General features: G+C 34.2%; 1 protein-coding gene across 1 annotated transcript in view; it reads left to right on the forward strand.

Annotated features, from left to right (window-relative positions):
- Positions 1-14942, forward strand: part of shot (dystonin-like protein short stop) — a 1304552-nt gene that overhangs the window by 279241 nt on the left and 1010369 nt on the right. Inside the window, exons 17-18 of the mRNA XM_090402172.1 lie at positions 8881-9042; positions 12655-12759. Coding sequence (XP_090258298.1) covers positions 8881-9042; positions 12655-12759 — 267 coding nt within the window. The remainder of the gene's footprint in view (positions 1-8880; positions 9043-12654; positions 12760-14942) is intronic.

A 14942-nucleotide genomic window follows, 5' to 3' on the forward strand; every position in this document is an offset into this window, starting at 1 on the left:
CAAAAAGTGCGCAACCAAATCAGCCAGGAATTAGCCCCAAAATTCCAAAACTGCAGGAGCCACTTTCCCAGTCATATATGAATGGAACATCAGTTGACCAATAATGAACCTAGTATAATAATTGAACAGATATGAGACGAAATGCAAACGCTCAAACACACAAAACTATTCTACAAGAAAAAACAGGAGAAGAAACAGAAAAGCAAGTAAGACAACTGAAAGAACTTAATATGTAGACAAGATCATCAAAAAGGAAAGGTGAATTAATTAAAAAAGGAGGATAAACAAAACAAATTAAAACATGTTCAAAAAGGGAACTAAATCTAAAAGAAAAATATATAATAAAAAATGTAAAGATGGAGAAGATTGCAGATTGTCAAATGATGACTCTTCTTGCTCAGAAGAGTTTATGGACTGTGAAGAATCATCTCATGCTAATAATGGGAAAGCAAGAGGTACAATGAAAGAAAAAAAATAAAGTTTACTGATTCAAAGTTTTCTCAGTACGATTATCATCTACATGAGCTTCCAAATCAAGAATGATAAGCATGAAATTGAAATAACGGAAAGCAACTGTAAAAAACTGGAAAAACAGTTTACTAAAAGCAGGCTACACCATTGCTTCTTCACAGATTGAAGACCTTATCAGGTTCATCCAAAATCTAGAAGTTAAAAGATTTAACAGTAACACTTCACTAATCATAGCATCTTTCTGTATTTCCTCATTAAATGTACAAGGATTCCACAGGGAAATTACACAAGAAACTATATGGAAATTTATGCTACTCAATATTATCAAGTTTCTGTTTATCCAAGAAACATACTTCTGCAGATATAAAGATATATGAGGGTGGTCTGAAAAGTTCTTGTCCTAACAATGAAAAAAATGATTTATAATTTCAAAATTATTTTTATTTTTCAACATAATCTCCCTTAAGACTAATGCATTTATTTCAGCGATGCTCCAGCGCCATTATCCCGTCCATGTAGTGGTTCTCAGTAAGATCTGCAAAATACCCTCTCTACAGCTACAATCCCCTCTTGATTTGAAGAAAAACACTGACCAGCGAGAAAGAGTTTTAGTTATGGGAAGAGATAGAAGTCAGAGGCAACAAAATCTGGCAGATAGGGTGGATGTTCAAACAATTAATAGTGCAGATCTATTAATTTTCCCATTGCCAAAACATCTTTGTGGGCAGGTGCATTGTCCTGATGAAAGATGATTTTTATCTTCTGCAAACTGGGTCTTTTCTCATGAATTTTTTCATCTAATCTGGTTAAAAGATCAGAATAATATTCCCCAGTTATTGTGTTACTCTTTTCAAGATAATTAATAAATGAAATGCCTTTAGCATCCCAAAACACCGATGCCATGACCTTTCCTGCTGATGGAACCAACTTTGGTGCTGAATAATTGGCTTCTGTCCACTGTTTCGACTGCTGTTTGGATTCTGATGTGTAATGGTGAATCCAAGTCTCATCCATAGTAATAAATCGATGCACAAAATCAGTTAAAATGCTCTTGTTAAAACGCTCCAAGCACTGTTCAGAGATTTTCATGCGAGTGCATTTTTGATCTGCTGTGAGCAATCTTGGCACCCCTCTTGTGCAAAGCTTTTTGATTTGCAATTCTTCATGCAAAATATATCATACACGTTCTTTTGAAATGCCTATAGTCTCAGCAGTTTCACTCACTATGACTCACCGGTCATCCAATGATTTCTGGTGGTGTTACACTTTTTGGACGTCGTTCACATGGATCATCTTCAAGGCTGGTATGGCCACATTTAAACTCGGCAGCCCATTTCTTAATAGCCCTTAAACTTTTATGAACTTCGAATGAATTTCTTTTGGTGTTAAACCTTCTTTTACAAAGAATTTTATAACTGCATGATAGTCAATTTTATCCATTTCAAAGGATGCAGACAACACTTTTGCTTCAGACAGCTGCATAAAACAAACTACTGGATAGCATGAATTGAAATTTCACATGGATGCTTATGACAGATGTGCCAACTTATAAAAAAAATAAAAAATATTGCTGATACTGTTGCCATCTGTGGTCGAGGCCGAGAACTTTTCAGACCACCCTTGTAAAAAGTTTAACAGATAGATATCCACTTCTTTGTTATTGGAGCTTTGGAAGATTAAACAGGATTGGAGTAGGAGTTGTTATTCTTGTCCTCCCTTGGGTAATTCTGTAATATCCAAAGGGATGCAGAAGGGAGAATCTTGACAGACTGGAAATACTATGATGTGTAATAAGGTTTATAAATGTTTATGCTTTATCCATTCGAACAGTTAGATGAAAATTCTTCCAGGAATTGGAGCCATGTTTATAAGGTGCCCACTACATCATTGCAGTTGGAGACTGGAATTGTATTGAAAATCCCACATTAGACAAAATAAGAGGACACCCCAGGAATGGAAAGGTGGGAAATGCATAGTTAAACATGTCTTGCGTTTCTCTATCTGAATTCTCAACTAGCAGACATATGGAGGATTTGCAATCCTAATCTTCAGGCTTACATGTACATGAATCAAGGTATTGGTACCCATCTTGATCGAATTTATATCTCTTCTTCCCCTATAAATAGGATAATTCAGATAAAACATCTTGACATCAACATATTGTTCAGATCATAATCCACTTCTACTTAAATTCCACTGCATGGAACAAGTGAATGGAACAATATTATAGGTGTATTAAAAATTACAGATTACAGCTGTACTTAGGTAACAGTTTGATATCACTGTATTATTATCAGAATGTTACATTTATAAGGATGCTGCTACTATAGTGCATACTAGAAGTAGTACTTCACATGGCTTAGATTTTTTTAGCATTTTTTGTGAATGTTAGTAATTTGAGTAATTATTTTTGCTTTTATTTTATGTATTTTAGACAATAAAGTTGTGTGTTTGTTTGTGAAATTCAATATGTGAAAGAATTTCAGTTCAGAAAACATTTTTTATGGTATCAATGCATACAAGGAAAATGGTAGCCAAGGCTTCCTTGTTCACTGAGTTCAGCATGAGTGAGGGATTTTTCATGATGTAGTGTTTATTCTATGTATTCATTGCCAAGAATGAATGGACCATGGTATGAAAGTGAGTGTGGCAAAAATGTTTTGTGTGCGAGTGTAAGAAATGCAAGCTATGTGAGAAGCAGATGAATGAAGCAACTATTGCTAACGATGTAAAGCAAATTAGCGAAAGTGTTGTAGGTAATGTTGAAGAAGTGAACAATAGTGTGTGAAATATGAATGACAGCATGAAAGAAATGGCTGAAAGTAATGTGGATGATGAGGTCACAGTAAGGAGTGAAATAGCATGCTTATGTGGTGTCTTTCAGAGGAGGACAAAATGGGAGCTGGAGCGACTGCAGAAATGTGGTGCAGCAGGCAAGAGAATGAAAGAAAAAGTAAATGGGGAAAGCATGAAAGTGCGAGAAACTGGAAATAAGAAAGTATTGTATGGCAGTTCGATGATAAGAAGTATACTTAATGAGAAAGTGACCAAAGTACATTTCCCAGTTGTGAATATCGGGTATTTGTGAAGCTGTTAAGTTTCAGAGGAGAGTAGTGAAAGAATTGATTGTTTTGGCTGGTGCAAATGATTTGAAAGGTGAGAAGTATGCAGTAAAGAAGATATAAGAGTTACTGATAGAAGTTAAAAAGAAGAATGAGAAAGTAAGGATTGTGAATTTGCTGTTTCTGTATGATAGGACAGAATTGAGAACAAGGGCAGTGATTGCAAATGAGTCGATGAAAAGATTGTGTGGGAGGAATGGTGTGCAGTTTATAGATGTATGAAGTGAATTTGATGGACAAAATGATTTATATATGCCCAAAGAGTTTGAGTTAGATGTTTGAGAGGTTGTGCAGCAAGAAGTTAGAAGCACAAATTCAGGGGAACTAGACATTTTAGGGGTGGGGATGCAGTGAAGCTTGGGTTCAGCCATCTCTGAGAATGAGCGTGTCTACAGAAATGATTATGCAATGGTGAATGCAGTTTTGCAAGTTTCAAATCTGAATGGGTTGATAATGACATTACACAAGGGTAATTGTGGATCCAAGGAAACATTGAAATGCATGTACACGAATGCCAAAAGTATCAGAAATAAAGGAGAGGAGTTTTTGGCATTGATCAGCTCAACTTAGCCATTTCTGAATCATTTTAACTAAATGATATATAACTATTTTTAGTGAGGAAATGAGATAGGAGATGGAATATTGCTGATGATACATGAAGAACTTCAACAAAATTAGAATTTAAAGAGGACTTTAGGTCTGGTGGGAGATGGTTTGTTCAAGGCTATCTGATGCAAGATAGAGGATAATAGTACACAGTATATTGTTGGTTGCTGCTGTAGATCAGGAAGTCCACAAAAAAGATGTGGGAGTCATACATTGGCAGATGAGTGCAGGCCAAGCAGTTATTAATATTTATGATTATTTTGCCTATTTTTCTTAAAACATTAATGGGATTTTAAAGACATAAATTAAACGAAAAATATGGGAGTAATTTTTTGACATACGTTTGTAGAAGAATCTTCGAGACTATCCTATCTTGGCCTCCTTAAAATGATAGTCTCGAGGATTCTGCAGAAGGTGTGTCAAGAAATTATTCTTTCCATATTTTTCATTTAATTTATGTCTTTAAAATACCATTAACATTTTAAGTAAATTGAAATAAAAAATGAATGACGTAATACAAGGAGTACTCCTTAAGAAAAACAGGCAAAAGAGCCATAAATATTAATATTAATTTTAGAGAAGTAACACAGAAAATTTCCAGAAATATTTATTTTCAAGCAATTATTATTATTTTGGAAGATTTCAACTATGGGGACATTGATTGGAGGAAGGAAAGGGGACATGGCATGATGGAAGTGGACTTTATACAGTTTTTAAGGTACAATTACTTGAAATAATATGTTATGGAGGTGACCAGGAGTTCAAGAGTACTTGATCTGGTAATAGCATTAGAAGATCTATCCGTAGATAGACACTGCCTCCAGTCATCATGGAGAATAACCATGCAGTCTTGCTCTGGGAGGTTGCTAAACATGTGGAATTGTCTGTCAAGAAAGGGTTTATGTTGAACTGTAAAGCTGCGAATTATGACGTTTAGGATGCATCTTGGAGCAGTGCTGTTGCTTGAGAAGCTGCAAGGAATGAATGTCAGTATGGGAAGTGGTCAGGGATTGTTTGATAGAAGCAGTATCAGACTATTACCCACTATCAGGAGATTAAACTAAATCAGGAGTTAAGTGGATGAGTGGAGATATAAAGCAATAGCTGCAAAAAAAGAAGACATTGTGGAGAGAATAAAAGAAGAAAGGTGATCAGCAGCACAAAGTTAAAGCATTAAGGGTGACAGTGTGGTAAGAAAGTCCAAATCTGAATGAGAGAAAATTAGCTAAGCAAGCCTACGTAAATCCAAAAGAGTTTTTTTTGTTATGTAGCAAGTAAAAGTAAAATTGACTATGGGGAGAAAAATTTAATAAGTGTTGCTTGGTAGAAAGGTGATAGAAGCTAAAGAAATAGTTGAGTTGCTGAGTGATCACTTTGTATAGGTGTATCATCTGGGTGGAGATTTACAGTTGCTGATGTGACAATCTGATGATGGAATTGAGGTAGATGGACAGGATGTACTCAACCTGCTGAAAAATATCAATGGGAATACAGCGCATGTACTGCATGAATGGACGAGAATTAATTGGCAGTGGCCCTGATGAAATTGCTCAAATTAAGTCTAACCTCAAGCAATGTTCCAAGAGATTGAAAAGAGGGTAAGATTGTTTTCTTACAGTGGCTCTAAGACAGAAGTAGCAAACTACAGACTAATTAATGTATCACGAATAGTTAAAGTATTGGAAAAGTTGGTTAATGGTAAAATTCATCAGTGGGTGGATAGGGATATGATACTGTATAGAGATTTTAAAGACAGAAGTAGAAATGGCCATTAAAGAACTAAAATGTGGAAAGGCAGAAGGAATAGATGAAATAATTGCAGAATTCCTGAAACAACTTCAGAAGAAAGGAACTGAAGAAATAACCAAAATAATAAATTTAATTTATAACAAAGGAGAACTAACAAAAGATTTTATGACCTTAATATTTATACCTGTACCAAAGAAAAGTAATGCAGTGAACTGCAAGGATTTTAGAACAATAAGCCTCATTTCCCATACATCAAAAATACTTATGAGAATCTTAACATGAAGAATTGCATCTAAAGTGGAAGAATTTCGAGGAGAAGATCAGTTTGGTTTCAGGAAGGGTAGGGGAACAAGAGATGTGATTGGACTGTTAAGAATAGTAATTGAAAGAAGTCTAGAAATGAATAAAGAAGTTAACATCTGTTATATAGATTTTGAGAAAGCTTTTGACTATGTAAAATGGAATAAGATGGTGGAAGTAATGGAAAAGATTGGTATAGATTGGAAAGACAGAAGGCTAATTATCTGACTATATATGGGACAAACTGCCATGGTGAGAGACATATATGGTACAACAGAACCAGGTATCATTGGACAAGGAGTAAGACAAGGCTGTTCTCTGTCACCAATTTTGTTCAACATGTATTCCGAAGCAATGCTAAAAGAAGCACTGGAGAATTCGTAAGAAGGAATAAAGATTGGAGGTAGACAGATATTTGCAATAAGATACTCGGATGACAAGGCATTACTATCAAACACTGAAATAGGACTACAACATCTGTTGAACAGATTACTGGAATCCTGTATCAATTATGGAATTGACATCAGAAAAATAAAAGTGATGAAAATAGCAAGGAAAGAGGCAAATATGGATATCAGAATGAATGGGGAAAAATTGAATCAAGTAAAGACATTTAAATATTTAGGAGGTGTTATTCGCAGTGATGGAAGATGTAAAAGCGACATAAAAGCAAGAATAGCAATGGGAAGGGATGCCTTTAATAGAAAATGGAATTTGTTCAAAAGTAAAATGGATAGAAACCTAAAGAAAAGACTAATAAAATGTTATGTGTGGAGTGTTGCCCTCTATGCATCTGAAACTTGGACATTGAAGAAAGAAGAAATTAAGATTTTGGAAAGCTTTGAAATGTGGATTTGGAGAAAGATGGAAAAAATCAAATGGACAGATAAAATAACTAATGAAGAGGTCTTAAAAAGAGTAGAAGAAAGAAGTCTGTTAAGGAGGATAAAAAGAAACAAGGGAAACTGGATCGGACATATTCTGAGAGGGAATGGAATCATCAGAGATGCCATCGAAGGAAAAATAGACAGAAAAAGACCCAGAGGAAGAGTAAGGAAAACAATGCTAGATGACATGCTCAATGGAGACAGGTATACAACCTTGAAAGAGAAGGCTCAGAACAGAAGAGAGTGGAAGGAAGTTTCTGCTACTAAAAGAAGAACCTGCTCAATTGCAGAATACTAAAGAAGAAGAAGTGGGCAGTATTGCTTTGTAAAAGATAGGTCCTGCCTTAATAATTTATTGATGCTTTATAATAGAGTGATGGCAGAATTAGATAAGGGAAATGCTACACCATGATACTGCTGGACTTTGCAAAGGCATATGACAGAATACCACATGGAAAACTGTTATGAAGGTTGGAATAAATGGGAGTGGATATGTAGCTGTTAGCATGGATAGGGAGTGGTTGACAGACAGACACTAGTTAGAGTATTGTATGGTGGAGTGAAATCTAAATGAATGCAGATGATTAGCAGTGGACTACCTCATTGCTCTATATTATTGCCACTATTTAATTTGTATATTAATGATATAGGGAAAGATTTAAAGGGGGGGTTCAGTTTGCTAATCATGCAAAACTGGGGAGGTAATAGTTGATAAACTTCAGGTAGATATTTTTTAGGATGATTTAAATAAATTGGCACTGTGAGAAAATTATAATTATCAGTTTAATGTTGCAACATTCAAGTTATGCACTTTGGGTGAATTACATACTGTGTATCACATTGATGGTATTGAATTGATGAGGCTAGGGACTTGGAGGTAATGGTGGACAGAGTTAAAGTTCAGAGAGCATATTGCCAAAGTTGGAAAATAGCTCAAAGGATTACTTAGATGTTGAAAAACATGCTAACAAGTAAAGATAGGAAATAACTTAAAAAGTTATTATCTCTCTTTATATGGCTATAATTTGGCTGCATCTCTTGGTGATCAGGAGGTGCTGAGAAGACTCAGAGACATGTGGTCAAGCTAGTGACAGATCTGTGGAATGTTTCCTATGAGAATAGGTTTAAGATATGTTTACTTTGCAAAATTTAGTTGATAAATGAAAAAAAAAAAGAAAAAAAAGAAGCCATAATAGGAACTTATAAAGTAATCTATAACAAACAGAGAGAGAGAAACAACTGGGGATCATCTTTGAAAGTTGTGTAGGAGTGTTTTTTTTACTACAGGCATGCAGACTAGATTTTATTACCACACTTTTCTACATTAAAAACATCATAAAATTGACTGTCCTGAAAAAAGAATTGCATAGATATTTTATTTTCATTAATGACTTGGTTCTTGAAGATCGTTGAGTGTCTTGACAGTGAACGAGCTTGAGAGATATGGATTTTGTGTGTAGGAAAGTGGGTCTCCCATGATTAGTCTCAGGACTCCATGGACATTCCTGTATAATAATAATAATAGCAAAATATTGTGATTGATTGCTTACGAGAATGTATCTTCATCACCAAATGTTGTTTAAATGCTCACTATGTAACATGTTCTACATGTTACATAGTGAGCATTTATTTAACATGTTCTATATTTATTTCTTAATGCTGACAAAAACAAACACAAATCATGTTTGTATTATTAATCTCATTTATGGTATTATTAATCTCGTTTATGGTATCATATTTAACAGGTGATGTCCAACAAACGAATGAGTGATCTTGAAACACTTCTGGCTTTCATTCAGTCAGCAACAGATGAAATAATCTGGATGAATGAAAAAGAAGAAACAGAAGTAACAAGGGACTGGAGTGCAAAAACTCTGAATATATTAGAAGTTGAACAGTATCAAGAGGTGAGTGTTTATGATTGGTACAGATATCAAAGGGGTAAGTTTAATTTATTTCTTTAATGCATGCTCCAAAAAGTATAGTACTCCTTAATATCACGGTGTACATGCATCAAGACATATACTGTTTCATTGCTGTAAGATTATTTTTAGTTTAGCTTGTAATGCTGTTGATATGTTGCTGCTTTCTGCTGGATAAATCCATCAATTTGAAATGGTTGTGTGGCAACAGAGACTTAAAGATATACCAATGAAAGGTGAATATACAGGTCCACTAACAGCTGTGTATACTGAAGTTTATACTGTATGTATACACTTGTCTTCTTGTTTATACTGAAGTTCATACTGTATGTACACTTGTAAACCACAGAAGCAGCACTCAATCGCATCATTAGGTATGGTTGAGCTAGTATAGTAAGGGTAGATACTGTAAAAGATATCTGTAAGAATGTAGAAATAACTAGAAAATTGGGAAATTGGTTACATGGTACAAGACAAGGGGATCAGATATTGCCACATATGTTCATTACACATCTAGGAAAAGCCACAGACAAGGTAAAGTACCGTATTTTCCGGTGTATAAGACGCATTTTTTTACCTTAAAAATTCATCTTAAAAACGGGGTGCATCTTATATAATGAAGGTAAAGATTGTTTCCTCTTTTCAAAGTCATACGCACTCCCTTTTTTATGTTCCAAGATCTTTGTAGGCGGTTAATGGTGCAATCAAATTGATGCGTGACCTTCACATGACTTCTAGTGCGTCATTGGCTAAGAACGGGGAGTCCCTATTCAAGTTTCATAATATCTTATCCGAGTAATCAGTTACCGATGTTCATCAGTATTGAGTTGAGATGTTGAGATATTTTGTGTTAGGTTTTTTCCAGAAAATGGTATTAAATTTCTTGGGTGCGTCTTATACATAGGAGCGTCTTATACACCGGAAAATACGGTAGTAGTAACAGTCAGAGAAGAAGAGTAAAAAAAGGGATGTTAATGCATTGGATGAAAATGAATAATTTAAGATATGCTGATTATGTAGTTATGTAATTGTTGTTACATAACTACAAGATGAACAGAAACATTACCTGAAATGTTCACGCTTCTGTTTGCCACATTTCTCTACATAAAACATGTTATAAATAAAATTGACTCTCCTAAAAAACAGAATTGCATATATATTTTATTTCCATTAATGACTTAGTTCCTGAAGATCATTGAAAGCCTAGTATATGCGAAATATGTCCATGTATGACACTCATGCACAGAGCTACTAGGTTTTTTGGTTAGTCATGTGAAATATGTTGATGTTAATATAAAAAATTAGCATACTAAGGAAAAAGGGATATTACGTCCATACTACTTATGTACGGAATGTTTTAGTTGTCAAGTTGCAGTGACTGTTTATATCTCGAACATTAACATTGAAAGAATTATGGGATCTTCTGATGTGATACAAACTCTTACCCTCATTGACAATAAATTATGTATAATCTTTGAGAATGCATAGTTAGCTATGATTAGAACAGTATAACATAAAAGATATAAAAGAAAAGGTAAAAACTACTCTACCCTAACTGATATGGCTAGCATAACCCATTCAAGATGCATGTGAGATGCTTGCATAAAAGATTTTGAAACATAAAGCAGTATTGCTGAAAATTAATTATTGTTTTATAAACCTAGTAGTATATCATCTTCGTTCATATATTTTCATAGTTTATGATCCTGAAAAAGTTGATAATAGCTGGTGAAACATCAATAAGTCTATAATCTTAAGGGAGGAAAAAAAATTCAGTATGAACACTATACATACCTTTCTTGAAGAGTAAACTACTAACCTAAAGTCTCAAACTATTGCATTTTTGATTCGATTCTGAATTTTAAAAAAGTAAGGTTTGTAGACTAATGTGGTTATTTCATTGAAAGAATCTCATGCATTAAATGTTGAGCATGAAACTTTCATTATTTTTGCAAATTTCACAATTTTCAATTGATTACTATTTTATAAAAAACATCCTTATAGTTTGGATCAGTAATTATTTACAGTTGACTGACAATGCAGGAGACTTAGACATAGCTTAAGTAATTTAGAGAACTTGTCAGAGCTTTTGGCTTGCTGACCATGCTTTGAACATTTGCTATAGAACAGGCTGGAAGAAAGCACTTTACTCCTTCGCAGCAGATATAAATATGAAAGACGCTTCCTTGAATCTGCTTCTGCCTGAAGAAACTACCTTAACTCCAATAAATTTTGTTGCATGAAACTGCCCCAAATTTGAGAAGCAGTCATCATCTATACTTCAGATCAACAGCCAAGGATGCTAAATTTAGCCCACTGGGGGGGGGGGGGGGGGGCACTATTTAGGATTTAGGCCTACTCTCAGTAGACATGCTTCATCATCATTACTTATTGTATGTCTGTATACACATATCTTATCATAATTTGTTCTCTGATGATGGCAATTTGACTTTGCTGAAATATTGGAAATATTAATTAAATTTATTTTAGTTATATTAGTATGCATTGTAATTTCCTAAAAGAAAAAGAAAAACAGTTATAAGTTAGAGGTAGTGATGAAAAAGAAGAGAGGATCAAAAGGTGCTCACAGATTAGTCTGCAGGTACCCTGAGAAAATGTAGAAAATAAAAAGTAAGAAAGCTGTGTGTAAAAGCAGCTTAACACGAGTCATGGGAAGTGCTTTGATAAAAACATCTGTTAGATATCTGGCATAATGCTTTGATAGATTTGATAGAACAGTGATAGAAAATATTCATGAAGAATGAAATCAGGAATGCCCGTCATTACTTGAGGTAGAAAAACCATCAGAAACCTGAGATGTGCAACAGCAGGCCATAGTAGATTATATTCAGACAAAAATGCTCAGATATGGAGGTCTAAGTGTCTTAAAGTGGCTGCACTTTCATATTCAAGTAAGGCTTGGTGAGAAGTTCAAATTTCAGAAGCTCACCTGAGTAGAGCTCAGTAGAAAAATAGGGATTTTTCTGCTGAGTGTTCCAGGTAAGATTAATTTATGCAAGCATGCTTTTATAGATCTTGTTTGTGTGGATCATCTGTCTATGATGTGAGAAGTTTTTATTGAAATGGTCCTAGGAGGAGTGCAGAAATAAATCATAGAAATTAAATTTTTTAGATTTTTTTAAAATTTATTCTCACACAAAATATTGGAAAACTTGTTAGTACAGGAATCTTTCTCTTTCGGCATATATGTATCTTTATGAAGGCCTGAATTATGAAGGACAGTGGACTCACGCTTGGCAATGAAAATTGTGTATGACCTGAAGCCCTTCACGAATGTTCATGTCATAGTGAAATTTGAATCCACAACCTATTGGTTGGCAAGTGGAGATGTTATTGATTTGATCAGCCTGGTCAGTGAAAAGAATCTCAATTACTATTGAATTGAAGAATGATTAAAGAAAACAATTATATAAGATAATTGTTTATATAATTGCATAGGATCAAAGCTGAACAAGTTCAGCTTTGATCTTATGCCATGTCTTTTAGAATTTTTCTTTTGTTATTACTACTTTATTTTTCTTTAAAAGTAAATTTTAAAGTTTGCAAGAAGTAAATGGCTATAATCCCCTATTTCAGACTCTTACTAGCGAATTGGAAAAAAGAGAAATTCAGTTTAATGCACTACAAGACAGAGGCGAAAATTTGATTCTTCAAAAACATCCAGCTACCAAATGCATTGAAGTAAGTGTTACTATATAAATATTTTAAAGAATTATTTAGAACAAATAATATATCATTTTCAAATTTAAAAGGATTTCTCTAATATATTTTATGTGGAATGAAGATTAAATCTTTATTGCTTGTGTAATGTCACACTGCAAATCAGACAAGCGCTTATAATTTTTTTAAATGGATAGGGTTGAGTAGAAATGATATAATTAGAGCATTGAAGTATATGCTTCTGGGTACATTAGTGAAAAAGCAAAAGTGTCTACTATTAATTCTTATGCTTTGTGGAAATGTGTCAAATCAGGGTCTAGGACAGTGACTAATAGTTACGGCATGATCATATTAATTTAACTTGCATTAACAACATAGCATAATTCAAGCAGTAGCCCCTCCCTCTCCCCTCAAGTACACACTGACCAGTACATGAACATTGGTTGGTTATTGTATGGGAGGAGAGGGGAAAGGAGGAGAATAATTCTGAAAAGCTGCTGCTGCTTTTGTTTCCTTTAAGACATATCTGAGGAATACATGCAGTGGATAGACATAATAATATCAAATGGATACATACCTTCTCTCGTTAATAAAGAAATAAGATTACTTTTTAACTTTTTTGTTCTAATCAGGTTTTAATCTAGAGAAACAGAAAATGATCCAATTAAAAGCATACTTAACTGTTTTAGTAAATTCATTATTTAAGAAATTGATACAAAAACAATGTATATTAAAATATACAGTAAAAAGTTTCTTTAATATAATACAAATCAAAATATATAATAATTCACAAACAGTTGTCCATGTTCATACATGATTAGAGGGAAGTTTAAATAATACCTATAGAAAACACAGTACAGAGACAACAGTGTCTATGGGAAGTGATCAGAGGGAGTCATTAAGAAAGGATCATCTGTTAAGTGAATAGCTCTCTTTTGGTATCTAGCATTTTGAGGAAGGTTTTTGGGGAACCCACCACTGATGTGAGCACAATATTCCAAACTTAGGATAACTTGGACTTTATAAAGTGTTAGGAGTTGAGCAGAAGAGAAGTAGTGTTTAGAACATAAAAGAATACCAAACTTATTGGAGGCTGAAGATGCTGTGGATATTTGTTTATGCCAGGATTGTCTAGAAGTCAGCCCAACAAGAGAAAACTGACCTAACAAAAGAAAACTGATCCTGGTTGGTGAGCAGAGTGTTATCAAAAGTGAGCCATAATCTCTGGGAAATAAGGCAGGATTGTGTTTTGGTAGCATTAAAATTTACTAAACTATCTTCATTCTCACTTGAGAATGGCTAGAAGATCTGTGTTAAATTCATTGACCATAGAAGACATTGGGTCTTGAGAACTGCAAGGTTTTGTGAATGACAGAGATAGAGTACTCTCATTAGCAAAGCTATGAATAGGATTGGACATTAGTAAGAGAAACTCATTAGTGTATAAGAAAAGAGTGGAGGTAAAAGCACAGAGCCCTGGTGCATTGTATTCTGGCATTGATAGAAACAGATGAGAGTAAACCATTTGCCATGACATGCATTGAATGACCATAAAGTTAGCTGGCAATCCACTTAACAAAAAGATAGAATGGAAACCATAAAATGGTAATTTGGAAAAAAGGCCATAAAGCTTTGGAAGTATCAAGAGCAACCATGTGAGATTCTACAAATCTTTTCATGGCCTCTGTCTAAAGGTGGGTAAGGTTAGTTAGGAGGTCTGTTGTTGAATGGTGAGTGTATATTGGTCATCATTAATTTACTGATGGATCTCTAGGCAGTGAAGAGAAGGCAGTTGTTAATGACTTCTCCATCACTTTTGAGAGTATAGAGGTGAGAGTAGTGGAGCATTAGTTTAAATTTGACTTCGTTTGTGGAACAAGATAGATAAAAGCTTGCTCTCATGCTTTTGACAGATACCAGATGAGTTAGGATAGCTTGTAAAATGTGTAGAACAATAGGGATAGATTTGCTTGGTTATGTAAATATGCAGCCTCTAACTTGGTTGTGTAAACATGCTCTAACTTCATTAAGAAAAAATAGTGAAATATCTATTTCAAAAGCTGATAAAGGAAAAGCTGTAGTGGTCATGGATAAGGCTGACTATGAGAATAAAGTAACCTGCCTTTTATAAGATCCCTCCACCTATCAAGAAATCAATCATAATCCTACAAATTCACAAATTAAACAACTAAATAAGTTGCTTG

This window comes from Typopeltis vanoorti, chromosome 12 (genome assembly GCF_054136105.1).
Source record: "Typopeltis vanoorti isolate ZY-2024b chromosome 12, IOZ_Tvanoo_1.0, whole genome shotgun sequence".
Taxonomy (NCBI): domain Eukaryota; kingdom Metazoa; phylum Arthropoda; class Arachnida; order Uropygi; family Thelyphonidae; genus Typopeltis; species Typopeltis vanoorti.